Source organism: Stereum hirsutum (genome assembly GCF_000264905.1).
Source record: "Stereum hirsutum FP-91666 SS1 unplaced genomic scaffold STEHIscaffold_1, whole genome shotgun sequence".
In the NCBI taxonomy this organism is placed as follows: domain Eukaryota; kingdom Fungi; phylum Basidiomycota; class Agaricomycetes; order Russulales; family Stereaceae; genus Stereum; species Stereum hirsutum.
Window position 1 is genome coordinate 2,157,422 of NW_006763131.1, and position 25,318 is coordinate 2,182,739.

General features: G+C 50.8%; 9 protein-coding genes across 9 annotated transcripts; 3 read left to right on the forward strand and 6 right to left on the reverse strand.

Annotated features, from left to right (window-relative positions):
• Positions 1-161: 161 nt before the first annotated feature.
• STEHIDRAFT_71117 (uncharacterized protein) lies at positions 162-1,118 on the reverse strand. Its single transcript, XM_007298100.1, has one exon. The coding sequence runs from the start codon at positions 1,104-1,106 to the stop codon at positions 237-239; it is 870 nt and encodes a 289-aa protein (XP_007298162.1). The 5' UTR covers positions 1,107-1,118; the 3' UTR covers positions 162-236.
• A 349-nt stretch (positions 1,119-1,467) lies between these two features.
• Positions 1,468-2,541, reverse strand: STEHIDRAFT_47100 (uncharacterized protein; the record flags this gene model as incomplete). The annotated part of the gene is made up of 3 exons (XM_007297975.1): positions 1,468-1,690; positions 1,726-2,008; positions 2,070-2,541. The coding sequence occupies 3 exons, from the start codon at positions 2,539-2,541 to the stop codon at positions 1,468-1,470; spliced, it is 978 nt and encodes a 325-aa protein (XP_007298037.1).
• A 180-nt stretch (positions 2,542-2,721) lies between these two features.
• Positions 2,722-5,277, reverse strand: STEHIDRAFT_89353 (histone acetyltransferase type B subunit 2; the record flags this gene model as incomplete). Its single annotated transcript, XM_007298224.1, has 11 exons — positions 2,722-2,776; positions 2,849-3,008; positions 3,067-3,635; positions 3,688-3,910; positions 3,969-4,086; positions 4,139-4,206; positions 4,267-4,345; positions 4,397-4,471; positions 4,526-4,918; positions 4,985-5,090; positions 5,208-5,277. 9 exons carry the CDS (start codon positions 5,275-5,277, stop codon positions 3,343-3,345), a joined length of 1,425 nt encoding a protein of 474 aa, XP_007298286.1. The 3' UTR covers positions 2,722-2,776; positions 2,849-3,008; positions 3,067-3,342.
• A 3,930-nt stretch (positions 5,278-9,207) lies between these two features.
• STEHIDRAFT_127218 (uncharacterized protein) lies at positions 9,208-9,831 on the reverse strand (the record flags this gene model as incomplete). Its single annotated transcript, XM_007298769.1, has 3 exons — positions 9,208-9,281; positions 9,562-9,736; positions 9,811-9,831. 3 exons carry the CDS (start codon positions 9,829-9,831, stop codon positions 9,208-9,210), a joined length of 270 nt encoding a protein of 89 aa, XP_007298831.1.
• Positions 9,832-10,499: 668 nt separating this feature from the next.
• Positions 10,500-11,211, forward strand: STEHIDRAFT_89359 (uncharacterized protein). The gene is made up of 2 exons (XM_007298225.1): positions 10,500-10,640; positions 10,703-11,211. The coding sequence occupies exons 1-2, from the start codon at positions 10,508-10,510 to the stop codon at positions 11,044-11,046; spliced, it is 477 nt and encodes a 158-aa protein (XP_007298287.1). The 5' UTR covers positions 10,500-10,507; the 3' UTR covers positions 11,047-11,211.
• Positions 11,212-11,448: 237 nt separating this feature from the next.
• Positions 11,449-13,133, forward strand: STEHIDRAFT_117416 (uncharacterized protein). The gene is made up of 4 exons (XM_007298770.1): positions 11,449-11,946; positions 12,017-12,161; positions 12,217-12,284; positions 12,355-13,133. Exons 1-4 carry the CDS (start codon positions 11,517-11,519, stop codon positions 13,020-13,022), a joined length of 1,311 nt encoding a protein of 436 aa, XP_007298832.1. The 5' UTR covers positions 11,449-11,516; the 3' UTR covers positions 13,023-13,133.
• Positions 13,134-13,390: 257 nt separating this feature from the next.
• STEHIDRAFT_143770 (uncharacterized protein) lies at positions 13,391-20,550 on the forward strand. The gene is made up of 29 exons (XM_007298771.1): positions 13,391-13,573; positions 13,634-13,767; positions 13,825-13,971; positions 14,020-14,100; positions 14,153-14,281; positions 14,334-14,484; positions 14,544-14,866; positions 14,924-15,094; positions 15,149-15,259; positions 15,314-15,421; positions 15,470-15,919; positions 15,979-16,101; positions 16,161-16,347; positions 16,403-16,535; positions 16,585-16,835; positions 16,886-16,943; positions 16,996-17,791; positions 17,842-18,072; positions 18,126-18,277; positions 18,335-18,487; positions 18,550-18,625; positions 18,689-18,818; positions 18,872-18,975; positions 19,032-19,162; positions 19,215-19,420; positions 19,477-19,760; positions 19,816-19,940; positions 20,005-20,122; positions 20,192-20,550. The coding sequence occupies exons 1-29, from the start codon at positions 13,510-13,512 to the stop codon at positions 20,438-20,440; spliced, it is 5,376 nt and encodes a 1,791-aa protein (XP_007298833.1). The 5' UTR covers positions 13,391-13,509; the 3' UTR covers positions 20,441-20,550.
• A 107-nt stretch (positions 20,551-20,657) lies between these two features.
• Positions 20,658-22,418, reverse strand: STEHIDRAFT_164684 (uncharacterized protein). The gene is made up of 9 exons (XM_007298772.1): positions 22,237-22,418; positions 22,149-22,168; positions 22,038-22,085; positions 21,910-21,985; positions 21,670-21,844; positions 21,584-21,604; positions 21,072-21,495; positions 20,971-20,989; positions 20,658-20,897 (listed from the first exon to the last, which is right to left on the reverse strand). Exons 1-9 carry the CDS (start codon positions 22,357-22,359, stop codon positions 20,865-20,867), a joined length of 939 nt encoding a protein of 312 aa, XP_007298834.1. The 5' UTR covers positions 22,360-22,418; the 3' UTR covers positions 20,658-20,864.
• Positions 22,419-22,560: 142 nt separating this feature from the next.
• On the reverse strand, positions 22,561-24,607 carry STEHIDRAFT_143773 (phosphatases II; the record flags this gene model as incomplete). The annotated part of the gene is made up of 2 exons (XM_007298773.1): positions 22,561-23,842; positions 24,603-24,607. The coding sequence occupies 2 exons, from the start codon at positions 24,605-24,607 to the stop codon at positions 22,723-22,725; spliced, it is 1,125 nt and encodes a 374-aa protein (XP_007298835.1). The 3' UTR covers positions 22,561-22,722.
• Positions 24,608-25,318: the final 711 nt, after the last annotated feature.

Here is a 25,318-nt window from a genome sequence, read left to right on the forward strand (position 1 = left end):
CCGTGTACCTTGCAGTTTAGATCTTTCGACGAGGTCCGGGGAGAGAACAACCGCCAATTGATCCCGTGCTATTCAAGGATGCTTATATATATTATTTCAACAATCTGCCGAGACACGATCAATTGTCTTTCGAGCCACTGGGAGCAATTCCGTGCAACTTCAAGCGCGGTGAATTTAACGCGTATGTTATGCCAGAAGGAAGAGGTCTAATGCCATCGGTATACCTCAATATACCACTACGATGAAGCAGGTGGTGATCCCTCAGCGTCTTCTAGACCCTTCTTCAACCCCTCCAAAGTCCTCGCCAATTGCCCTCCACTCGCCTGACTCAATACACCTGCCAGTTGTGCCGCAGGCGACGACAACATACCCACGATCTGTGCCCTCAACGTATCCAACGTCGGCAACTTAGCCACCTCCTTCAACCCCTCCGCCTTGAACACTCTGCCCTCGATCAATGCCCCGACAACGACCAAGTCGGGCTGGAAAACTGGCCGCTGACGCTTCATCCGTCGACCGGGGTTCGGCGGGTCTCCCGACTTCTCTGCCTCTTTCGCTGCGATTTCTGCGGGGGTAGGTGGTTTTCGTCTGGGCATGGCACGGTCCAGAGCGCGAAGGATGGCGTTCAATTGTGGTGGGTGTAGTGATGGAAGGGAGAGGACTGCAAGAGGACCCGTGCCAGCCTCGGAGGCGATGGATTCGCAGGCTTGTTGGTCTACAGGAGCGTGTTCGCGCAACGCGACACCAAAAATGGATGATCGAATGACAGTGAATTTAGGAAGGGTTGGGACGTCTGAGGATATGGGGGTTGGGCCGGGGTTGGCCAATGATGGTGTGGCGACGACGTTTTTCGCGGCAGCAATGCCAATCTCGCGACGAATTTTCACGAAATTGGGAGCATTGATCTTGTCATGTTGGAAGAAGATGAGGGGTGTGTTTGTCTTGAGAAGACGAGCGTAGCGGCTGTAAAGGACTGCCTTCTTCTCCGAGTAGATACGAGGTGAGGGCTTTTTGTCATAGATCACCGACGGCTGCACTGAGATGGCATATGACCGAATGTTATGTCTGAGTGGTGAAGACAAAGCGGGAGAGCGAACGGACAACATCGAGCGGCTGCAGTGAACAGAAGTCAAGAGCACGTCGGGTTTCGCGACAAATCCGTTGGCTTGCTTTCCGGCTCTCTGGCTCGCCGACGCCACACTTCCTTGCCACATTTCTCCTGAAGCCATGTCCGGTGAATTGATCTGAATCAAAGAGCAGAGATACATAGGAATGACACTTCTCCATCATCAGGTACTGCGTAACTAAAACTACTCTGACCTTCCCCCTCCACCACCTCTGCCTCTACATGGAAATAACCCTCGAGGGTCGCGGCGGAGTGAGTCTCCCGAAGGTAGAGTAGACGAGATTTCGAACGAGAAAGCGAGGATCGTCCGTCTGGCAGAGCAAGCGCTGCTGAAGCAAACCTCATTGAGTCTTGGCTCGAATATGGAACTCCCAGGTCCTGTCTTCTCCACCCTCCCCAGTCTTTCCGGTTCCATGCGCTCTTTCTCCCTTGGTCATCCTATGTTCGTACCCTTTCCATATACTTCGATGGAATTGGAACGAACGTAGTAGTGTGTAATACGGGTTTGGCTTGTCGTTTATGGCCTGAGGGGGTGGAGGATTCTTGGCCAGCTTAGGGACATCCCTGCGGCCCATGAAGGTTAGTCAATGCATTGGGACTGTGATGGAATACGAACGGACCAAGTTGTGTAAGGAGGAACATTCCGGAGCGTAATGAGAATGCTGCCTCTACACCCTGTAGCATCCTCATCATCTCCTTCATCACCACTTCCTTCTGCACTCTTGTCATCGTCGACATCCTCTTGCATCCTCTTGCGTTTTCGACTATGCATAGCTTTTGGCGGGGGACCGTGTGCAAGGAAGTTTGGTGCTGAGCGTAGGAACCCAAGAACCATAATCTGGTTCGAGAGTACGTTGCGGTCCTGATCAGTGATACCCTTTCCTTATAAACCTTACATCCTTTAACGTGAAAATTCAGCCGGATGAGAGTATGGATAACTCACCAGCATGAGGAAAATTCCAGACTATCTTGTCAAAACGTCTCCCTTTCAGTGCAGAAACCTTCTCAAGCTTTGTCGCATCCACCCTAAACAAAACCTCCGCCCCCTTTTCTCGCAATGCTTGAATGCACTCCGCGGATTCAGGGTACTTCGCCACGCACTCTTCTTCGGAGTCGTATGCGGTAGCGGTCAAATTCTGAGGAGGAAAGTGTTCCAAGCCAGAAGGTGCATCGTAAATCATAGCTCGTGCGAAAGAGAAGTTCCCCTCTCCTATCAGCAAGACCTTGTCGGTGGCACGGAATGGGATAGTCGGACGAAGAGTCTGTGGTGTGGCCTTCGTCTTTCCTTTGCCGGTACTAACGGCCTTTTTGACAGTCTGTTGCTCAGCTGACTGCTTAGCATCCTGTCTTTTCTTGAGTCGGATTTGTTGGGAGGAAAGCGTAGACTTGAGAGTGGGTTTTTTCGATTTGGCCATGGTAGCAGATTTTCAGAAAGCAAGACAAATGATCAGCGAGCCCAAAGCGGACATATTGTTTGGTCGTATTAGGATCAGAAGCTCTTGGCAAACAGAGCCAAAACATATGGTCGCGCTGTCGTGGCACCAGCACAGCAGTGCCACGCTCACATACCACGTATTACACCGAACCCACCTTATATACTTCTCACTCAGAGACCCCGTCACTCCTTACTATTACTCGAAACCCATCATGGTGCGCCCTCATTGCGGCTGTCACAATTCAACATGCTGATCAAACTCTGCTCTGTTTCAATGTAACTATCAGTCTGACTCTCGCGAGATCCGCCAAAAGAACGCACAGTTCAGCTCAAAAGCTCGTGCTGGCAAGAACCCAGTGAACATGTCACGAAAAGAGAAGCTGGAAAAGCAGTCGCCAGTCGGGTTGTGGGCGCTTGGCCTGGTCGTCTTCGTTGTCGTTGGTGGAGGTAAGTGCTCGGTTGTGTATACTCATGCGCTGGATGCTAACTAGGTCCGCCCCACCAGTTGTGTTCGAGCTCATCAGAGTCATTTTCCTCTGAATGACATATACATACCATGTTTGTTTTGACTGCATATCGTCCACTGCATTGAACGGCTTTCCACACCCGCAACAGGGGCGTCCGCTGCTGTATATCTTACCCCTTTGGATCTTCATGGTGCTATTTATATTCTTCACTTGTCCTCACTACTTTTACCCAGAGTGAACATACACACACCTGCAAGCTTCCTCATCACATTTACATCAAGCCGAATGGATAGCAAGATACGGATACATAGGGATCAACTGTCCTCCATATCCCCTCCTGCAATGCTCACACTCGTGCTCATGCTCATGCTCTGCGTTCCACTGCTACGAGCTCTTGAAGGGCCGGCCTTCGTCGCACTCGTGCTCTCCACCCCTTCCATTGCGACATCCTCCAACTCCTTCTCATCGATGACGACATCTTCACCAGCCCATATCCGCATTGTGGGTTGCCAGACCATGACAATGTTATCCTCAGACGTGGTCGTCATGGTCCAGTTCTCTCCCGTCCCCGGAGCCCAGCAGAGGTCAGTGGGACGCGATGTGTGACCTACGAACCGCACACGTCAATTTCAACCTCGGACCGTAAGCGATACACATACCGCCGTGAACGAAGATGAGTTCAGGAGGACCGTCTTCCTGGTCGTCTGGTGTTTGTTCTTCCCCGATCTTGTTCAAATCCCAAACATTGATGCGGCGGTCACTGGAGGCAGAAGCGAAGACTGTGGGGTTATGTGGCGACCATGTCAGTTGAAGGACTTCGCTAGTGTGCCACTCGAAAGTGTGCTTCTTGTCCAGTGTCCTGATGTCGAAGAGAGCGATTGTCTGGTGTTGTTAACCAGTCAGGATCTTATATCGCAGAGGAGTTGAGAGGCAACCATACCTTGTCTGCGCTACCAGTGATGATGAGGTTTCCATTTGCAGGACAGAATGCGACGGCCATGACTTCTTGATCGTGGGCTTTGTGAGATTTTACCGCTCCCTTTTGTCGAGTGTCCCAGCTACATGCATTCGTCAGTCATTAGTCCAGCACACATTGAGGAGTCGGCCCACATTTTCAGTGTTTTGTCGTCACTGACACTGGCGAAAACGTTCCCGTCTGACGGATGCCAGTCAACGTCCTAAATTTCGCGATTATGAACCACCAAGTTACAACGTGTAATGAAAGGACAAGAACATACCCCGACAACGGCAGAATGGTCATTAAAGACAGTCAGAGGTTCGATGGATGATTTTGCCTTAGTGTAGGCATTTACATCCCTGAGACACGTCAAACGATGGGCCTCTTATCAAATTATGTTATATACGCACCAGTAACAGACCGTCTTATCCTCGGAAGCGCCCAAGATATGTCCTTCCTTCGTGGGATTCCAAGCGAGACCGAAACTAGCAGACATCCATGAGCACGCCACTTGATCACTAAACAAACACAAAACTCACCCTTCCTTGGTCTGGCCCAGCAACCTAATGTCGGGTTTACACACCCCATTCCTCTCTGGGTCGCTGGGATGTCTCGTCCTGTCAAACACAAGCACCTCGCCCGACACCGCCTTCGTGGCAATCAAATCCGGCTTCTGTGGCATATATCTCGCCCTATTCACCTCCCCTTGGTGGTTGATTCTCTGAATGACTTCGATACGCGGGGTAGGCGCGATAGTGTGGCCGCCAAGTTCGCCTCGCTCGTCATCATAGTTGGAACGGTCGATTGTATCAGAACCAGGCCCTTCGCGCTTGGGGATCTGAACTGTGGCTATTTGGAGATAGTCAGGTGCTTGTTGAGAAGTATGAGTGCCAAGAAGGAGACGGTGGGTCGTGTATGGTTTGTTCGGGTGACTATGGGCACATCAGGATGGGCCGATAAGGTTAGGAATGAAGTAAGCTAAGGGTTTGAGGACGCACTCTTCTTTGTCCGGGAACCATTGACAGGTGAGACTGGGCCAGTCGAGCGCGTGCGTTATGAGTAAGTCATACAGATATGGTGCGTTCTTTTTCCTGAAAGTAAGAACTGAAATCAACGTCGCTTCCGATCAGGATGAGGCGAGCCACGAACCAAATTTTGTACTCCTGCAGCATGATGGGTGATTGAGCTCCGCAGGTACATTCCATTAGTGTAAAGTGACACGGACCTCGTTGATGACTTTGTTCTCTTCCTCGGCCTCTTCAAAATCGTCGTCCACCACTGTGGGCTTCATTGTGATCTACCGTGGTGTGGTGGGGTAGTCAAGACGCGGTTGAAGACGCGACTGGGGTACGCGCCGGGAACATACACGCGTTTCTCACGCATCATCGCGCGTCAGGTCCTTGTGGCGCCTGTGGGCCACAAACCGATATCCCTCCTAGGATCACCATCGGCGCAAGTACAGTATACCAGTGCTACAGCCTCCTACAACCTGGAAGCACTATTTCGGTATTACTGAAGACAGTGTACTATCCTACCTTCCTCCGAACCAGAAAAAGCTATCCCTACATTCGTGATGCCAAGATACTGAGAGGACATAGGAAATCGGACTAGCAATAGAATAAGTGAGAAGTATGTACAGGGGCCATAGCAAGTCATTCATAACAAACGGGTAGCAGTGTGAATCAGAGATGCAGCCAAGCTAGCGGGAGATTGAGGGTAAAGTTTAGACTATGAGACTCGCGGACTCAGATGAGTTATGTTATGCTCTCAAGCGGGGCAACCTCCAAAATCACAGTTCCCGTATGTCGAGACTGAGTTTAGATGCCAGACATCAGCGCTGATGCTTGTGCATGAATAGATGCTGATTACCTCAACCATATCCTCGTTGGGCTGGTGAGAGCCAGACTTGACCTCGCCATTGGTAGCTCGACTAGCTCCGGCAGTCATCGCAAACTAGAAACCGAATGTCAGACGCACGCTCCCTAGACAGACGCAGAATTTGGAAAATAGCGATACCGAATCCTCATGAGACGTGCTATCGGTGATTGGGTTCGTATTCTGAGTGCTGCCTACGTCGGGTGTAAACTCAAGGGTTTGAAACAGACCAGGCTTGCGGAGCTTTTTTTGGAGTGCCTCTCTCTGGTTGAGCGTGGCGAGAAGCGCATTAAAATAGACTGAGCGAAAAGGTATATGAGATGTCAAAGCCTCAGTCGACCAGAAGTGAATTATACGAACACTTGGCTACGACAAGCCTGACCCCTCCATACGCTAGACCAGACGAAGCGACGAACTGTATACCCGATAGTCAGCTTTAGTAGTCATGGAAGACAATGTCCACGCACAGCGATGAGAACTATGACAGTAGCCAGACTAGAGTGTGTGCGATGTCAATGATTGCGTATTTTAAGCTGACATAGACTCGAATCGACAGACCTCGTCAGAGCCCCTGTAGAGACTGTATAGACGATCAAGGTGTTTACAAGTGACGTGTTCCTTGCAAGGTTGGCGTAAGTCTAGTAATGCTAAGCTCTTTGAAGACGAACGTACTTTTTGAAATGAGAGCCCTTGCGAAACCTCCATAGAAGGAAGACTAGAATAGTGGCGATCACGGTGTCCGCCACTACAGCTGAAACGACGAAGGCATAAGTTACGATCTACCAAAATATGGCCGACTTTTAGTCGTTTCGTGGTATCAAAGGTACTATAGAAAAGAAAGTACATACATTGTACGATCGAAAGCTATCGGGAGTTAGCCTGAATCTGCAAATCCAGTGTGTGAGCTCTCCATCATCGCAACAGGCTTGAAGTTACCATACGAGGCTGAAGCAAGCCCTGCACGGAGAGATCCTTTGGGTTAGACCGCGGTGTGAGTATAGATTACTCCATATCACGCACAGACACTGAACACTATAGAGTGAGATGCCCTAGACATCAGTCATTGCGACGCAACACGAGGCAACCAAACCCTCACATAGAGCGACAGTTGCGAAACCTGCCTGTACAAGGAAGGACCATCAACATATTAGTATCGGCGCGGTAGCGTAGCTAAGAGACTTACTGATATCACTGTCAAGATATAGCTGTTGTTGCTCACTAAGAATATGGGCCGTAGATATGCGTAGGCCAATCATACTCGACAATGTAGTAGTCGTAACAGAAGAGCAACTTACGACTCCATATCCTGAGGCAATAAGGGCTGAGAGGAGTCACTGTCACCTCGTGCTCGCAAGCTAAAGCGAAAGCGAGGTACCTTCTCACTATGCCTTCCATGAATGCCTATCGAAGTCTCAGCATCATGATGCAGGACGGATTTGTTTCACTTACCTCTAGGAGATACGAGACCTGTCAAGAGATGGAAATGAGTTGGTCTATATGGCAGACGCCCATGAGTACTTACCGAGACCGCCCTGAAGCCGTAGTCAGCTTGAGTGTGGCTAAAATCGTACATGAGGATTGTCGGCGTACCAGTAAACACCTCCCGAAAGTATATCGTCCGGGTTGGATATATCCACTCGCCAGAGGACAATTGGAGCAATAGCAGAGTCAGCGATATCAAGAATCCTTGAAGAAGGCCATCAGTCTACAACCCCAAACAAGAGACAGATGGAAGGGGCATCCACCACAAAACGACCACCTGTCAAGTCGAAATTTATCGAATCAAAAGGCCAGACAAGTCGCAGAACGCAGGAGCTCGTGAGATGCTGACCGTGAACTTCACGACAGACTTGTCCTGGCGCATGCGAGCGGACTTGAAATACATGAAGGTCTGGAGAGATGTAAGCCCGAAGAGACTAGGCACCCGAAGGCCAATGGGCAAAGTTTCTTTCGTCAATGAAAAGAGCGGACGTACATTCCTGCGACGTAAACGCCGACGAAAACTCCAATGGACGAGCTTTCGGCTTCAGCTGACGCCATGCACAAAAAAGGGGTCGGGAGGCTAGAGACAACGAATTGTAGGGCTCATTGGGTTTTAAAGGCGACAGAGGCTAGCAGGAAGGCGCTTGTGAAAATACGGCATAGGTCGTTGAATCTTGATAGGAGCTGTTGCCCACCTGCAGATAGCGTTAGCGGTGCCAAGTTTGGTCTCATGCTGAGGACAGAGAATCAGAGCTCCTCTATTCGTTCTTTCATGGGATTCTTGTGTGTCATCGTTTCTGCAATGAGGCTTCTCCTGTAGCTCGCTTTCTCGGACTGATGATGAAGCGTATAAACAAACCTGCAGAGACTATCGATACTAGAGGAGCAGCCCTTCCTCTAGCTCCAGGATCTGCAAACCGTTTGCGGATCAGAACTTTGTTGTTACGCGTTTCGCTATAAAAAGATGCAGATAACGAGGACCCATGCACAGGTATGCACAGTTGCCGCGCGGCAAACGCTTTCCCCATAAAATAATGGTTAGAACGCCCAGAAGATAGTGACAATATGGATCATTTGACTGCAGTCGCGACGACCCGTGAGCCTGCCATCCCGACAGTGATTGTTATTGAGTAATGAGGTCATAAGTTGAAAGACATCTTAGGCGTAGGAACACGTGCAAGAGCCTATGAGGTTCAACTTGATTCGGAACGGCGAACTTGTTCGTGGATCGAACATGCCAGCCTGTGCCGGCAACGTCCTCGAGACGAGTTCTTTTACGGTGAGAAATTGTGACGAACTATTTTACATAGCACAGTGCGCAGTGGGATTAGGCACGCAACGTAGTCACTTTGCCTTCGTTGACGAATACCATGCCCTACAATTGTCGCAATTGATCCCCGCGAAGCACACGACTTGATCAACTTACTCCAAAGGGCAAGAGGTCGAAGCCAATCCCAATGGGCGTAACGCAGGCTGTGGCGAGCCGGAAGCTATTCCAAGTCGTGCAAACACAGCCAATTGTGGCACCCATGAGACGCGTCTCACGTCTGGAGACTGGTAGTTCTGCATTTCGCTCTGATGTCCCACCAGAAGAAGATAGGACCAGAATCGTGTTATGCACAACTTGAACCGACTGGCGGATCATTACGGCGCGACGTTCTGCAGTGCGACCAGCACGACAAAGCCCGTCGGCATTTGCGTTTGGAAAGACGGAAGTAATGCAGAGTAGATGGATATGACGTATAGTTACCACAGGTAAGCAGGCGGGCCAGGAGGTGTCGAGCAAAGGCCAAGAGTTCAAATAAGAATATCCACAAAAGCGCTCTATGTTAACGACACGGACGCGACAGGAGGAGAGAAGCAACTACTTCAAATCGCTCTCCCACTTGGCCAGCAGCTTCTCGAGGTCGAATTTGGGGTCTTCTGGGTCGGTGATAACTGTATAAAGAATGATGAGTCCAGTACACGTCACATAGGTAGAAGATTAGAGAGGCAAAGTATTAGTTGAAAAGGACCATGCAGAAAACGGAGGAATTCAAGACTTCTGGCCAGAGGCCTGGCACGCAAACAAGCCAGTGTCCAGCAAGAATCTTATAGTCTAGGTTGGGGAGGATTGGGGTAACGCGCATGAAGACGTGGTTGTTGCCTGCATTTTGTGCGCCGTCTTGTGCAACCGTCGCGCAACAGCTACACGAGACAAGTATATGAGAACACTCACTACCATCCTTAGAGCCCTCCTGCTTCCTCTTCCAAGCCTCTTTCGCCTGATGAATAAGGTGTTCCCGCTCATGGATTGCGTGGCGCGCCTTGTCCTCGTCGTGTTGTTTTTGTAATGTTCGGCGATGCAATACACCATAGAATACGCCTGAAAGAAGGGCCGTGTACCGGACAACCTATATAAAACAAATGAAGTGGCCACTGTCGTCAGGAAAACCAGGTAGTATGATATAAATGTTGGTGGACCCACGTTGACGGTGGAGGAAACCATGGTGTCGCCCTTTTCTATCCGGCCGATGAAGGAGGTGGTGAGTCGGCGGGTTCCTTCAAAGAACTGAGGACTAATATCGAGGTTGAAGAGCACAGGTAAGGTAACGACGACTGGTTGAATAGGCAAGACGAGAGCGTACCGGGCGGTAGGGGTGAGCAGGTGGGTAACAATATCTAGGCGTTTCGTGCGCCAACGACGAGCGGAAGAAGTCGGCCCCCAAATTCATCTTATGTAATGCTGGCTTTTTTATCGCAATTTTCCTCCTTTTCCTTTGACCACCAGCCTGCTCTGGGATCCGCTCGTTCATTAACGTTCATCTATGCATCCTTCGAGAATTTCACCAAACAATCGGGGTCGTCTCCTTGTATCTGCATGTCATCTAACGCTAGTGGCTGGCTAAACATCTGCTTCAGGATTGGCGCCAACTGTCTATGGTCTCATAATAACCCCACAAAGCTCACTGGTCGCCACTGGCAGGCCCGAATGTTCGATCCTTAAAATATGGTAGCTCTTTGATTATCCCTAAGACTGCAGGACACAGTTGTGGAAGGAGAATACACATGCGTCTGCAACGGAACGGACGCCCGATGTGGGTCCGACGCTCCTCCCATGACACTGAACACTCGACACCTCTTTGCACACATCCTTTGCTTGGACACCCTATTCATCGCATACCATGCCCAACTCTACGATTAGCGCAGAGAATCCTTTGAAAGGTGGCTGTTTCTGTGGTCAAGCTTCTTACACAATAACAGCTCCGCCCAAAATGCGAGCGTATTGTCACTGCACGGGCTGCCAGCGTCTTAACGGTATGTTTTGCACCTTCATTGCTCGCTATAGTCATTCACGCTCGCTCTCATCTCTGTGGCAGCTTGTCCCTACAATTGGACCATTCACAACGATGCCTCGAACTTCACCTTCACTCACCCTCAGCCGCATGCTGAGCGTCTAGATTCCTTCGTCAATCCTGACAAACCATGGAAGACTCGCTTCAGGTGCAAGACATGTGGATGTACCGTCGCCTCGAAGAATTCCAAGACGAATAATGTCAGTGTGTGGGGACCGCATCTGGAGAGGGATAATGAAGGGATGATCAAGCGGTCGGATGAGGTGAAACCTACGGCTCATATCTTCTACGGAACGAGGATTGCGGACGTCAACGACGGACTGCCCAAGTGGGAGGGTTATGAGGGGACATCAAACCGGATGGGATAGAGCAGTGGTTGAAGTGTTGTACATGGCATAGCTTTCGCAAGATCGTGGGCCAGTGTATCACTGAAGTTCAACTGGTTGATGATTATTTCTTGGTCTTTACGAGATCCTCGAGAGCGTTGGTGTTTTGCGTGTTGCTGGGCGTGGAATGGTGATATATAGCGTCAGGTCTTGCAAACGTCGATTACGAAGAGCCCGCTAGGACATCGCTGCAGCATATCAATAGTGACTAGATCTTTTGGATAAATACCGTGAAGAGGATCAATGAGTTCAAGACACATTCGTATTCCGACCTCTGTTAAGTTCCCGTGCTTGAGAAGCGCTGCTCCTGTTATGCGCCACCCATCGCCACCGGGTCAAAGTGAAATCTTGACATGGAAACGTTCCGTGTCTCTCCTTGGATCAGCTACGGTCCTTCAACGTCTGACTCGAGGCCAGACGACCATCACCACCAAGAATCAGGATCACCTAAAATGGACGAAGACGTCGACATGGACGCGCCTCAGATCTCCACCCTTCGTGAGGAGGAGAGCCCCCCACCGTCGAACTCGACACCCAGTCGTACAGGCAGGTTTCGTGTGAAGCTTGTCGTCAACAAGCCCGAAACTGGGACGAAATTCATCAAGGTTGATGGTGCGACTGGAGAGGAGGCTGCAAATAGTGGGGAAGAGGGAGAAGTGGAGGAGAAGGAGGAGGGGGAGGAGGAGGAGGAGGAGGAAGACCAGCTCATTGATGACGACGATGGCGACGCGCCTTCTGCTTCGGTGACCCCTTCGGTCACGCCTTTGCCAGTGGCTCTCACCGCTTCTCCAGCACCAGTTCCAGTCGTAGCGCCAGTCCGTGGCACTGGTCGTGGTCGAGGGCGCGGTAGGGGTCGAGGTAGGGGAAAGAGAGGCGGTGGTGGTGCGTGGTCATTTATTCCCTTCATATTTCTCTCACATTTCCCCTCTCTTTCTGACACTTTATACTGTAGTGGATAGATCTGCAGTACCCGTAGAGGTCGCAGACATACATGTTGACCCCGCTCGCTTGCCACAGCCACCCTCTACGTCTCGCGGGAGAGGTGTACCGAGGGGTACTACTGCTGCTTTACGAGCACCCCGCAAATCTGGACCAACGTATGTCTAAATTTGTTCATCCAGGGGTATATACTGATCTGCTCGACATCTGAAGTAAGACCACCATCACTATTCCCCCTATTGCCCCACACATCATTGACTATGCGGGGGAGTTGAGCGAAGGTACGCGTCGGGTTATTCACCCAAGTCAACATTCCGCTCATTGTAGTTATACGGCTTTCATTTTTTGTAGGTTATACCGGGACTGCTCCCTCATCTCCTGCAGCCGACGTGCAAAGCGTTGCCCCTTCCACTTCCGGACTAGCTGCTCCGGCTGCAGAGGAAATCAATCTGGATTCTGCTCCTCATCCCCGCTATCCACTACCGAGCAAACCATTCCATGTGCAACCTGCACCCAAAATCGGCACAGGTTGGGCACCCGTCCTTCCCCTCGACCGCTCTGGCAAGAAAGTTCGCCATTGGCGCCCTGCGAATCGAGAAATTCGCGGAATAGCAGGTGGTCGATGGTTCGCTAGGTCCTGGCTAGGTGATAAGGAGTCCGAGCTTGCCTCTGCTCAAGCCGCCGCCGCTGCCGCTGTTACCGCCCCTCAACCGCCCATGCTGCCTTCTCTCTTCCCCGACTCCTTCTCCGCGAGCTCAGGCCCATCCACCGTCATGCTACCAAAGCTTCCCTCCTTGTCATTGGCTGCTCATCCAACACTTGCTCCTCCCGCGCCAAAGCGACGAGGTCGCCCTCCAAACAACCCAAACTCTGCAGCATCCTCACGAGGTGTATCCGTTGATACCGTTGGTACGAGTACACCTGGTGTTGCTCGTGTGCCAGTGCCAAAGCCATCCAATCTAGGCACTGCAGAGGTCGTGATGGATCAGTCCCAGAAGATTTCGGCTCCGCCTGCCTAAATTACATCGCTCGTAGAGTTTTGTCTTGCTTTCGTTGTTGTAGGATCCCTCTATCACTTGTTCATCCGCTTTGCATTGTCTGTAATAATTATCTACGTGTGTTGTTCCCGCTGAATCTTCTCTTACCGAGCTTGGATACGAGGGTCTTCTGTCTCCACAAATATTCTCAACTGGCGAGGGATGCTTTTCCAAATGTAGTGCGGTGCTTGTTGTATGATCGAATGAGACCCTAACCCCAGTCTCAGTGTGGGTACTGCCAAGTGTAACCACAGTTCCGACCCGTGGCAATACGCCGCCGTACTCATAGCTTCGCGTCATTCCACTGTTCTACTTCTGGATATCCTCCTTGACTCTAATTCTTCACTATCAAGCTAGCGAGGTTTCTACTCTAATATCTGGAATACTTGCTAGGCCATTATTGTTCTAGGTTTACTTAGCTTTGGTGCTCGGCTTATGACCGTCCACCGACACCGCGGATCCTCATAATATGGCCACGGAAGACAGTATCAAAAGGGGCTCTGCACGCATCTCAGAGAGAGTCAGTGATCGTGGTTGGTGTGCCCATATGTAACTCCCCAGGCTTGTTGTTACAGCACTGAATGGCCATCCAGGAGCATTGCTGCAGACCTACGCGTCCGACCCGAAGTACAAGAAGTACGCGCAGCAAGTGGAGAAATGCCTCAGTTCGTTCGACAGTGTTCATGAATGGGCGGATTTCATAGCTTTCTTGAAGCAGTTACTGAAGGTACGCAGGCTTACGTTCTCAGCTTTGAACTGCAAAGTGACATGAATGGTATCACAGACGCTGCAAGCGTACATGCAGTTCAAGGAAATCCCTCGGAAGATCATTGTCGCTAAACGACTCTCCCAATGTCTTAACCCCGCATTACCCAGCGGAGTCCATTCGAGGGCCTTGGATGTCTACTCACACATTATCTCGGTCGTCGGGGTGCGTCAAACATTACTATTCAAATACTTGACACCGATATCGCCATAGTCTGAAGGCCTCAAGCGTGACCTACCATTGTGGGCATCTGGCCTGTTCCCCTTCTTTGAATATGCAGCTACATCGGTGAAGGTGCGCTAGGTTTGGACGTCCATGGTCGTTGAGTGATTAACGGTCGCCACAGCCCACGCTATTGAACATATACGACATGTATTTCCTACCATTACAAGCCGGTCTTAGGCCGGTGATGAAGTCTTTTATCTTGGCGCTGTTGCCTGGGCTAGAGGAAGAGACGGGCGAGTTCTTTGACAAGGTATGCAGCGTTCGCTCTTTATTCGCACCCTCTCACGCGAATTGTGGCCCAGGTCCTCGGTCTCCTAGATCGCTTGTCTGGGACAGTCTCTCCTTCGTTCTTCCTCCAAAATATATGGCTCGTCATGCTCACAATGCCTTCCGCTCGAGGAACGTCACTGAACTTCCTGTCCCGTCGATTGCCTCGCCTCAACGGTGATGAGGGTGCGTCGACTTTGTAACATCGTTCCGCAGCGAGACGTTTCTGACTCCATGCACTGTAGACATCACTTCCATAGTTGGACGAGATACTGGCCTCATGATCCGTGCTTTCGCTGCAGCTCTCGAAGACGACAATCTTTTGGTTCGCCGCGGAGCACTTGATCTTCTACTCCAATCCCTTCGAATCGATAATGCGGCCGTGCAGAAAGCCTCGCCTGAAGACCGCGCCATTCTTATGCGTGCAGCGACGAGTGTAGTTATGCGACGAGACCTCTCGCTCAACCGTCGACTGTATACCTGGCTGCTAGGAGCGGATGAAAATTCCGAGCAACAAGTGGCGTATCTACGTGCTAATGCACTCGAGCTGCTCCGGTCGACTCTCAGGGTGAGTGTGTTCCTCGCAAAGTATGATTCTCAACCTTGCTGACGAGTATTTGTTCAGGACGAGATGTTCTCACCCTCTGCCGAATATTCCGAATCACGACCGTTCAAGATCTTTATCTCTCTTCTAGATAAATGGGAAGTCGGCGGGCCTCTGACGGAGGTTCTGATTTTCGACACGTTCAAGGCCCTCAAGAAGTGCATCGAGTCAAGTGTAAATAACGGAGAAGATGTCAGTTTCTAGCTGGTGTGCTCCTTTCATATTCGCTGACGGATATACTCGTAGCTCGTGATGACCGCTAGTACACTATATGAGGCCGTTGAACCGAGGATAGTGTGGCGGAAGCTCTTTGAACCCTTGGTTTCAGAAGTTACCGGCGACGGCACTCATCATGAGGTGAGGTCGCTGACTTAGTGCGGCCAACGGCTCATGCTAACTTGAGACTGTCAGGCTATTGACCTTGTGAAGTTTATCCTCACGAAATTCCATGTTCGTGATGAAGAGATCCAGACAGTCCACCTACCGATTGTATTCGCCGCAGTTATGAACATTGTCCAGGTACGGCCATCTTTATTTCGCTTGGACGATCACCTCACCCCTTTTCAGTCTCAAATGATAGACCAAGGTTCCAAGTCTTCCCTGGCCTCGATCTCGGAAGCACTCCAGCTCGAAGAGATCATCCTCCAGCAAATTCCAGCACCGGCGCTCCTCGACCTACCCGATACAGCGGACCCAAAATTGACGTCGGGAAACCTTAGTCCTTACGGCTTAGCCTGCTCATTTTATGACGTGCCCACGTCGTTGCCCGACTCTGGGTCTCATGGCTCGCCATTCGTCACAGTATTCTCCGACCTGGCGAAGTTCAGTGTCCACTGCGCACTAGCACTTTCCTCTCCAACACCGCACGTCTCGTACCTTCATGGGTTGTTGCTGCAATGTCTCGTCCTCCTAAACAAGCTTGTCGAAGGGTTGAGCGGCGATGACCGAACGAAGATCCAGGTCGATTGGAGTCCGACAGTTTGGCTGTCTACGATGCTAACGATGCTCGACGAAAAGGTTGGGTCATCCAGACTAGTATTCCCATGAATCTCCCAGCTGATATCGTTGGCATCCAGGGCAGGACGTTCACCCTCGTCAATCGAATCGTCACTCTAGTGATTTCTCTCCAGGGGGCCCATCAGATCGAGCCGTGCGTGAGCGTCCAAGATCGGTCTGTCGCATTCAAGATCGTCCAAACGGTACGCTCACTGTTTGCAGCTGTACTGATATGCTAATGCATATTTACCACAATCCATAGCTCTTCTCGTACCTTCGACCTGAGTATACTGTATATCACGTCCGAGCTATGCATCTGATCTGGGACCTAGAACACGTTCTGAAGCGCCCGCATATCGAGTCCGTCATCGCGCAGAGTTTGACCTCCCCCGAATCTCGGAATGTTCAGGAGCGTTACGAGGCGTTTGGAGTCTTCTGGAGGTTGACAGGTATGTTGACCTACGTAGCCTGCCATTTATCACTTGGGCTAATGCCTGAATCTAGAGGACGAACAGCTTCCGGGCTTCCGATTTAGGATACCGATGATGATGGTTCTCGACACTCTTAAGAACGACGACCCCAATCTGCGGCGCATTGGCGAGACTTGGATGCGATGTAGTCTGAAGTCCTACCTTCGGTATGTCCACCTTGTCCATAGTTGATCCTGTTGCTCAGACGTTTTTCAGAATACTAGACCCTATACTGTACGACCTCTTGGACCCAACCATGCGGCGAGTACCATCAGTGACCAATCTCGATGGAAAAGAGATCCTTGATTTCTCCTACGAACGGCCATTTGATCAGTCCTACGTCAACTATCTACTGGAAACACTGCTTTCGGTTGTGCGCTTTGGCGGTCAAGGCTTCAGCAAGACAATACGCTCCAACGAAATACGCCGGTCTCCTCATCCGGGCATGCTCGAACGACTCGAAGCTTGTGAGTACATTTTACTACTCGCATTGAAGACCGATATAAATTATGTACAGCCGGTATTGCTCAGGTGGATGCGACGTACCAGGATGTCCTTGTGGACCTTTTGACAAGGTAAGAGCCTCGCCTCATATATCCACCGGGCAGCTTCTCACACTCGGTCTAGATTTTTGCAGTCCGAATGCAAACATAAAAGGGTCGAGACCATGATACCCTTCAACATCGTCATCCAATCAACTGCCATTGAACTACTCCAGACTGTCATCGCTCGCGGAGATATTGACTCTCTGGCACTCGAGGGGGTGGAGGCGGCTGTCATCGGAAAGCTCTACCTCTGCGTGCACAAGGAACGTCTAGAGCTGCAAAACAAGCTTCTCCACCTTCTTCACTCCATCATCTCGACCACCACCACGTACGATCCGCGTCAAAACTCCACATCAAGACCTTCTATCAGCGACGGTCTTCCAGAACGCCCTATGTCTCGAGATGGCTCACAAGAATCAGGCGCACCTAATTATGCAATAAACCCTTTACTCGTCCAGACGCTACTCGACGGGATTGGCACACCCTCAAATCGCTCTGTCCTGCAACATTGGCTAGACTTCATCATGATGACCATCCCGTTATTCCGGAACCACGTACAAACACTCCTTCCTTTCTTGAGCGATTGCGTCGGTCGACAGTTGCAGCATGGCCTAGCAGACATTCGGAAGGCCTCTTCACAGTATTTGCTGGATCGTGACTTGCACGCATCAACCACTGATGCAGAGCTCGTGATGCTGCTGAACGCTTTGGAACGTCTCATCCTTCTGAGCTTGTCATCGCCTTACACTGGTCCTGGAGAAGACGATGGCATTACCGCAGAGAAACCTATTGGCGCGGAGAGCAGCGGCTTGTTTGGAATTATGAATGTGTTCAGCAGTGAAGTTGTCCAGCAGCCTGCAGCGGAGGAACAGCTGACGGTGCGTATGTATTTGAGTCCTTCTCTATATTACTGACTCTGTGAACCCAGGCACGCTCACCGGGATATCGTTCACTACACGAAGGTGTTCGGGTTCTCTTCAATGTTTGGGCATCGATGGCATGGTCGGAGCCGGAGACGTGGTCGGCGCGGGACGAATCGTTGTCGTTGATACACACCAAGACCCGTGCACGATGTCGACGAGTGTTTGAGCACCTGTTTCGCGTCCAGTCTGCAGAAGTCCTCGAGCTCATCATCGAGTGTTGGAGTCGTGAGCATTCAGTACGTCTTCTGCTGACTGATGTCTACGAATACTCTTGATTGATCATGCGCAGGAGTCTTCCCCTCAAGCTGCTGCTGCGTTCGAGCTGGTGGACACTCTTACCTCTAGCGCCCAGAATGTAGTACATATGGTGTGCGAGAGCATCTCTTGCCGCCTCCCCAGTCTCTCGGACAAGGGTCGACGTCAGGTCGTCAACCCAAATATGTGAGTCGACCAAGAAAAGCATCATAGTCGTCGATATGATGCTCATATTTCTCTTAGTACCGACGGCACCTTATTCTCTTTCATGGAACAGTATATGAGACAACTGGAAGGCCCGCTGGTGATCCAGGTCTGGGGTAGGTTCCTTCAACTGGCCAAAGAAGTCCTCAACAACACCAGGGATTTCAAGGGACAGGTCTTCCCAGTCCTCAGGTCTGTCCTTACCATGCCGTCAGGTTGTCGCTGCAGGAATTGAGTATATACACGGCCTACAGGTGCATCACAGTCCTTGCGGATAAGATGACGCAAACCACTGCCATGGAGGATCGTCGAATACGGAAGGATTTGCAGGTATGACCCTTTTCCTTTTATTCACTTCAAACGGCTACGATACTCACATTCCCTTGCTCACAGGACACGTACAGCAAACTACTTGATCTCGTGGTAGTGTCTGTTGGTCGTGGTTCGGAAGCTAGTTCTTGGATCCGTCGAGCGACGAAAGACAGCCTGGTCGTCAATGGTCGGGACTCGCCCCTACCACGCGGTTAGTCTGATAGTCTTTGCCGTGTCTTTTCAAAATTCTTACTTCTGCCGCAGTAGTCTCGGAAGGCAGGCTGGACGAGAAGTTGGCGGCGAGCAACGCGTCTCTCCAAGACCTTCAGGCGTCAAAACAGTCTTCATTAAATGATCAGGCCGAGCAGGTATATCGATGCCAGAAACGTTCAAATGGTCTGCCTGACTGACTGACATCTCTTAGGTCACCCTCTTTGTCCTCCAGAACGTTCTTCCCAACTTGCGGCGGTTCCTCATGGATAATGACAAGGTTACAGTCGCATGCACGAACATCGTATACTACATCGTCAATCCCTCGCTGAAAGCCAAATCAAGGTATGCGCTCTCGTGGATAAAGTCACAAATGGTTTACTGAAAGTTTTGGTAGGCCTCTAGACATGGATGACATCACATTTGGCATTCTTCGAGAGCTGAGCAGCATTCCCCCAGCCTTGAAGGCATGGCGAGCCATCGTGGCGGAGATCTTGAACGACAATCGATTCTTTAACAGCCTACCAGAGGCAGGAGAACAGTTCAGGCCTATCACGAAGGCCTTTATCGACGCGGACAAGACCGCCTTCCCTGAGCTTCTTGGTCCGTTCAATCGACCCAGTTATTACTTGCAGCCTCTGATCATATGGCTTCCATAGGCAAAGTAACCACCGCACCATCGACAAATATCTTCACAAACCGAGAATACGAGAATCTCTTGCGATCGTTGAATCTTCGCCGCCTTTCCTATGTCTTAGCTTGCGGCGAGAAAAACCAGTTCCTAACCTCACTCCCTACGATCCAAGAGAAGCTTGTCGAAGTGTTGAAGAACGTCACTGCACCGGTGGTCCAAGCAGAAGTTTATCTGTGCGTTCGAGTGCTGTTGTGCCGATTGTCGCCACACAACTTGGTCAGCTTCTGGCCCGTGATCTTGACCGAGATGGTATATATTTTACAATGGGTTCGAGTTGTACGTGCTCCTGACAACCCCCTGGTAGTACCGATTATTGGATTCGGTGATGTCCAACCTTCCTGCGGATGGCTCGGAAGACCTTCCTCTCATACTCTCTGCTTGTAAATGTCTGGATCTTCTGCTTGTCTTGCAGACGGAGGAATTCCAAGTGTCAGTCCCCGGATTTCACATATCCTCGTCAACTCAGAGCTCACTAGTGGTGATATTCGTATAGGCACCAATGGATTTTCATCACCGACACCGTCGACGCTGTGTATCGACCAGACGATATCCTGCCCGAAGCTATCTTCGACCAACTGGCTGAGATCGCAGGACGACTGCCCGTGTCGCAGGTACGTGCCCCTACAGCTTCCGTCAGGAAGATGTCCTGGTCTGTTCTAATATTTACCGCGACCGTACAGAGCAACCAATCACCAAGCGGAGCTTCACTCCGTTTCCCTCCAGTCGCCACCCCTTCAGCCCCAGACCATCGGCCAATGCGACGTCCGATACTAAACGGCCTTCGACAGATCGACTCAATACGAGATCTTGTGCCTTTCTTCTCGAGTGTTAGTATTGCGAGCTATGAGAGCGTGTATGCGAGTGGAGGGAATATCGCGTGGGATGAGGTCGAGCAGGGGATCGCGATGGATATGTTTGAAGGACGATGATCGTGAAGATGGTTGACATCTTTGTGTGTGTTTGTGGTCTCTGCGTGCATGTTGACTTCATCATCGTTTTCCGTGCGGACTCTTTTCGACTCCCACTTATACCGATTTGGACCCACTTGTCTTTTTAATTTATTTCGTTGACATTTTGTATGATTGACCATCTACAATGATGGTTCATATACCAATGTGATCCTCGCAGACATCATGCAAAACTGTAGGATGTGCGCCTCATCCTGTCAAGGGAAGAGCCACATGAGAAGAGAATGTTATAGCCATGGACATATTGTAAGCTGGTACATTCCACAAGGTAGCAGAGTGAAATGGAGTTTAAATAGGGACCTTCCACGGACGACAGAAAAGAAGAACATAACATTAACCAAAAGGAAGCGGCCTAGACTCGTCGAATACTCCGTGCGCCCAACAACTAGAAGTCACCCCAGCTACGGCGGAACTTGTACTGTGATAATAAGAGCAGTCAGAACATGATCTCCAATTATTATTGTTACTGTGAAGACAAGAATGAAGCATACCTTGTACGGGAGATTTTTCCTATACGAGATAAGGTCAAGGTGCCGTCAGCGTACTGTCGTCCAACTCGACAAGATATCGACGCCACAGCAGACAAACATACCTCATCTTCTCGGACGGACTGCTGGGGAACTTATACCCGCTGTCCCCACTTCCCCATTCCCCATGTTTCTCACTCTCCGCCTTCGCCTCCCTGAACCGAATAGCAGGATCCACCTCATCAGGCGACGGCTCGCGCTGCACCTGGATCTTCTTCGACGCCGCCGCCACGGGCTCTTGAGCGACATCACCTCCCTCAGCCACGACGTTCGCAGAATCGTTGGTGATAGACTCCGGTGCGGGGGCGTTAGGGTCTTCAGGCGGGGGTTCGTGCTGGGCTAGGGCCTCCTCGACTGAGATGCCTTGGAATTTGGCTTCGCGCTCGGCTTCTTGGATTTCGATCTTCTCGTGCGAGGCGAAATGCTCGATGTCTTCGGGGTGGTTGTAAGCTTCGTCGGTTTGGGTTTCGGGCGTTGAGTGATATTCCTCTGTAGTAATAGTGGTGATGAGGATGAGCGAGGAGAGACGAAATGTAAAGACACGGATGAGGGGAGTAGCGTCAAGTATGATTCGTACCTTCGTGGTGGAGGAAGAACTCTGGTACACGGTGTGTACACGGTCAGAGAGGTCAGATCTGGGAGCAAAATCGAGAGGAGACGCACCGCTCTCAACGTCGTAATGATGTCCCTCGGCTCCCATGTTGTCGAAATTCGGCAGGGCAGCAAGTCCAACGCTCTCGAACTCCTCCATCGTGACCACTTCGTCCTTGTTCTTGTCCAAGGCGTTCATTATCGTGTCGACAATAACTTTGGCCTTAGCCTTGTGCTCTTCGTCATCCTGCAGACGCGGTGGGGTTTCATATTATTGCTTGGAGAAGCTGAAATGTGGTTGACGGACATTACCTTGGACTTCTTCTGTGAGTATACGTGGTGCACCCCGTAGATGGCCTCAACCTCTTCCTTGTCCCACACACCATCCCTACATAAAGTATGAGAGCAAGCCGAGACCGAAAGGTTCGATAGAGCCATACCGGTTCAAGTCATGGAGCTGGAAGAAGCTCGCCAGATCGAACGAGTCGCTGTGAGAAAGGACGGCATACTTGAGCTCAAGAGCAGGACACATTATAAGCATGCTCACGTACATATGATGTTCCGTCGCCATCTACAAGTCCAATCGTATGCATTCAAAACTACGTTCTCTCAATGTGAACAGACGGTGCAGAGACGTACATGTCTTTGCGCGTACTGAGCTGCATCACCGGTGAGAGGTTCCTTCGACTCCTCGTGCGCACCGTGCGCGGCTACCGAGCATAGATAAAGAAAGAGCGAGAATGGTAAGGATTGAAGGTGCATTGTGTACAGACAAAGATAGCGGTAAAAGAAAAAGTACGCCGGGGTTGGGTGGACGTTCGAATGAACCTGGAGTGAACCCTTTCGCGGCGTCCCCACACTCTCGCCACATGAGCATTGAGTATGCATCCGCGGAAGGCGGGTGCCACACAGATCGGGGCCAGGTGCCACACAATTGCAAGTACCCCAGAGTGCAATAATAACATGGCATTTCCAACTACAGTCTACTGTGTACAGGCTACGGATATACTTGGGAGATAGCTATACTGCCCGAAAGAAAACATACAATTGACGTCCAAACAAAACATCGGAGACAATGATTGTCCATCGCAGATGTGCGTCCTTCCCTCCTCTTCCGTCCTTGCCTCATGGATTGAACGCCGCGATAAGCAACTCATAAATGAGTAAAGCTTGCTCTGGACGTTGCACCATGCCTGGCCGCTGTTCTCTCAAATGGTCAATCTCCTGCGCAACCTGATCCCACTGCAAGGACTCAGGTAGGGGTCCGAGCGGCGATTGAGGAAGCGGAGGTGGGGGCATCGAAGACTCCACAGGGGTGGATTTAGACGTGGAAAGGATGTTATATGAACGCAGGAGAGAACAGAGGGCGATAAAGGACCCGGTCCGACCGATTCCTGCGCTGCAGTTCACCATGATGGGGGGCTCGGTTTCAGGCTGATCGGGGTGCCCAGATGGCTGTTTGTTCGTCTGATCGACGAGACGAATGAAGTTAAGCAGCCCTGCCCTGTCCTCAACGTTGGGAACGCCATGGTCTGGCCAGGCCAGATAGAGGAGATGATTGAAGATGACGGATTCGTGAGGTGAGTTCGACGAGACGGGGGCGACAGAGACAGTGCTCAGGAGGCACCGAGCAGAGTCGATGGATTCTGCTTTCAGTAGGGTGACCTTGAGTGGTGGAAGCGTATTGTCGATTCTGGAGTGTACGACATAGGACTCGCCGGGGTTGGATGGGAAGTAAGTGTGGGCTTTCTGCATCCCTGACTCGATGTTCTGAGTGAGCTGAACGACTGTCCTGATACGCACGGGTCCAGGGTATGTCGGATCTGGAGGAGTGACGACGGCATCGGCGAGGATGCTGAGAAATTCGTGTGTGGTCGTTGGAAGTGGTGCTTGGGTCGCGATTGCCCAGTGTCCTCCGGCGTTCTCTCGTACCCAATTGCCGTTGAAATAACGATCATCAACGATCACGCGAGTTCGTTCGTAAGGTGCTACGTCGGCGTAGCGGTTGAAAGGCTTGTTCTGCGGAAGGTATGAGGTTGCGGTGGAATAATGTGAGGTGAGGTGAGATTCGGTATGAGAAGGTATATGAGTGATTCTGCGAGAGAGTGGACGCGGAATAGATGAGCTACGGGCTTGCACACGAGTCTGCTCTCGTTCTGCAAGCGTCCTCAAAGCAAAAGTCATGTGCTCGTTATCATGAGCTTTCTGAAGCCAAGTAGGAACAGGATTTGGCGGAGGGCTCATCCTGCGATCGTGTTTCCTGGTCGAAAGGAGATGGTGGGTGCGTGTGAAGAGGCTCTTCATCGGACAGTTGGAGAACTGAACTCGCGTACACTCCGCTTGGGGTGGACTACGAAGAGTGATAGAACTAAATACTCGTCCATCTCGCTATTGCGGTGGACCCAAGCGTTCCCGTGTCGGTTTCTATTACTTTCGAATGGTCCTGGGCGAGGCCTTCCTTTCTTCCATATGATTGAGTAAGTAATGGCCCGTTTCCGTTCAACGAGGTCCGAAGGCGGCCAGACTTTAGCGCAAAATCGGCGGCAGATTTACCTGACTGGGCAGGTCTTCGTCGCCAGAGTTCGTTTTCACTACATTTCTGGCCGGTAATGTAAGTACTTTTGTCCAGCCGTCACCAATAACCACGTTTGCGAAAACCAGCACGCCCTTTGCACCAGATCCTACGAACGGAAGATATGTCTTCTGGGGATGTTGTCTCTGTCATAACATCAGATACTCGTGTCAAGTAAGTGGCCATCTAGCCCAATAGTTAGTCAAAATATCGATGTAAACGAACGTCCCGTCACCTCCAGAGTCAGCTCAACATTGGATAAATCTGTTGGGAAGAAATACTTGACTGATGGCAGTCCAGAGACTTGTTGGACGTCTCAACAAGTTTGTTCCATGCGACTACCAATCACCCTGAGGCTGGCTGACTTGCTCCCCTTGTTTGCCATAGGGGCTCCCTCAATCCATCCAACTATTGTTTCCCTCGCCGATCGTACCGCATCGCGTATTGTTAACATTCCAGGGTGGCTTTGTTGGAACCCGGTGTACTGTTCAGATCCAGACGTCTGAGGGAGATGCATGGGAAAAACTCACCCAAATATATCCGGAAGATGTCAATAGAGCACAAGCCTTCAATCTTCAAGAGGTCGCATCACATGCAGTACAGGGTATCAAGCTCGTATTCGAAGAAAGCAGCGACTTCTTCGGTCGTATAACTGTGTATGATCTCAACATTGAGGGGGAGATAGTCGGTGAACGATAGTGGAATGTGATAACACTTGAGCCCATCGCAATGTTGGCACCGAAAGCTGGCTTCTCTAGCTTCTTCGCCCTCCGCGCCACAGACCGCCCTGCCCGCTCTGGACGCTTCTTGTTCGTGTTTCGTCTTATTTTCTTTTGTATGTCCAACTGACGTACAATAGATCTGAGATTGCTCTGTGCTGTTGCTATAGCGCTTGGACCCGTAGATCGACTTTTACACACGCCACTCATCCTCCATCACCGAATTCGGTTTTCTCATTGTTCCATATTTAGTTTGGTTTCACGAAGTGCCGCCACCGAAGGCACCATCGCGATGGCCAATCGATTAAAACGCAGCCTCAGTCTGTGCCGTTATGATCTTCCTTCTATTCCCTTTATCCCTCTCTATCCCTTCTCGCCACCCCGTACACGAGGCTACTAAAAGGCACGATCACGTGCTCTCGCTTTGACT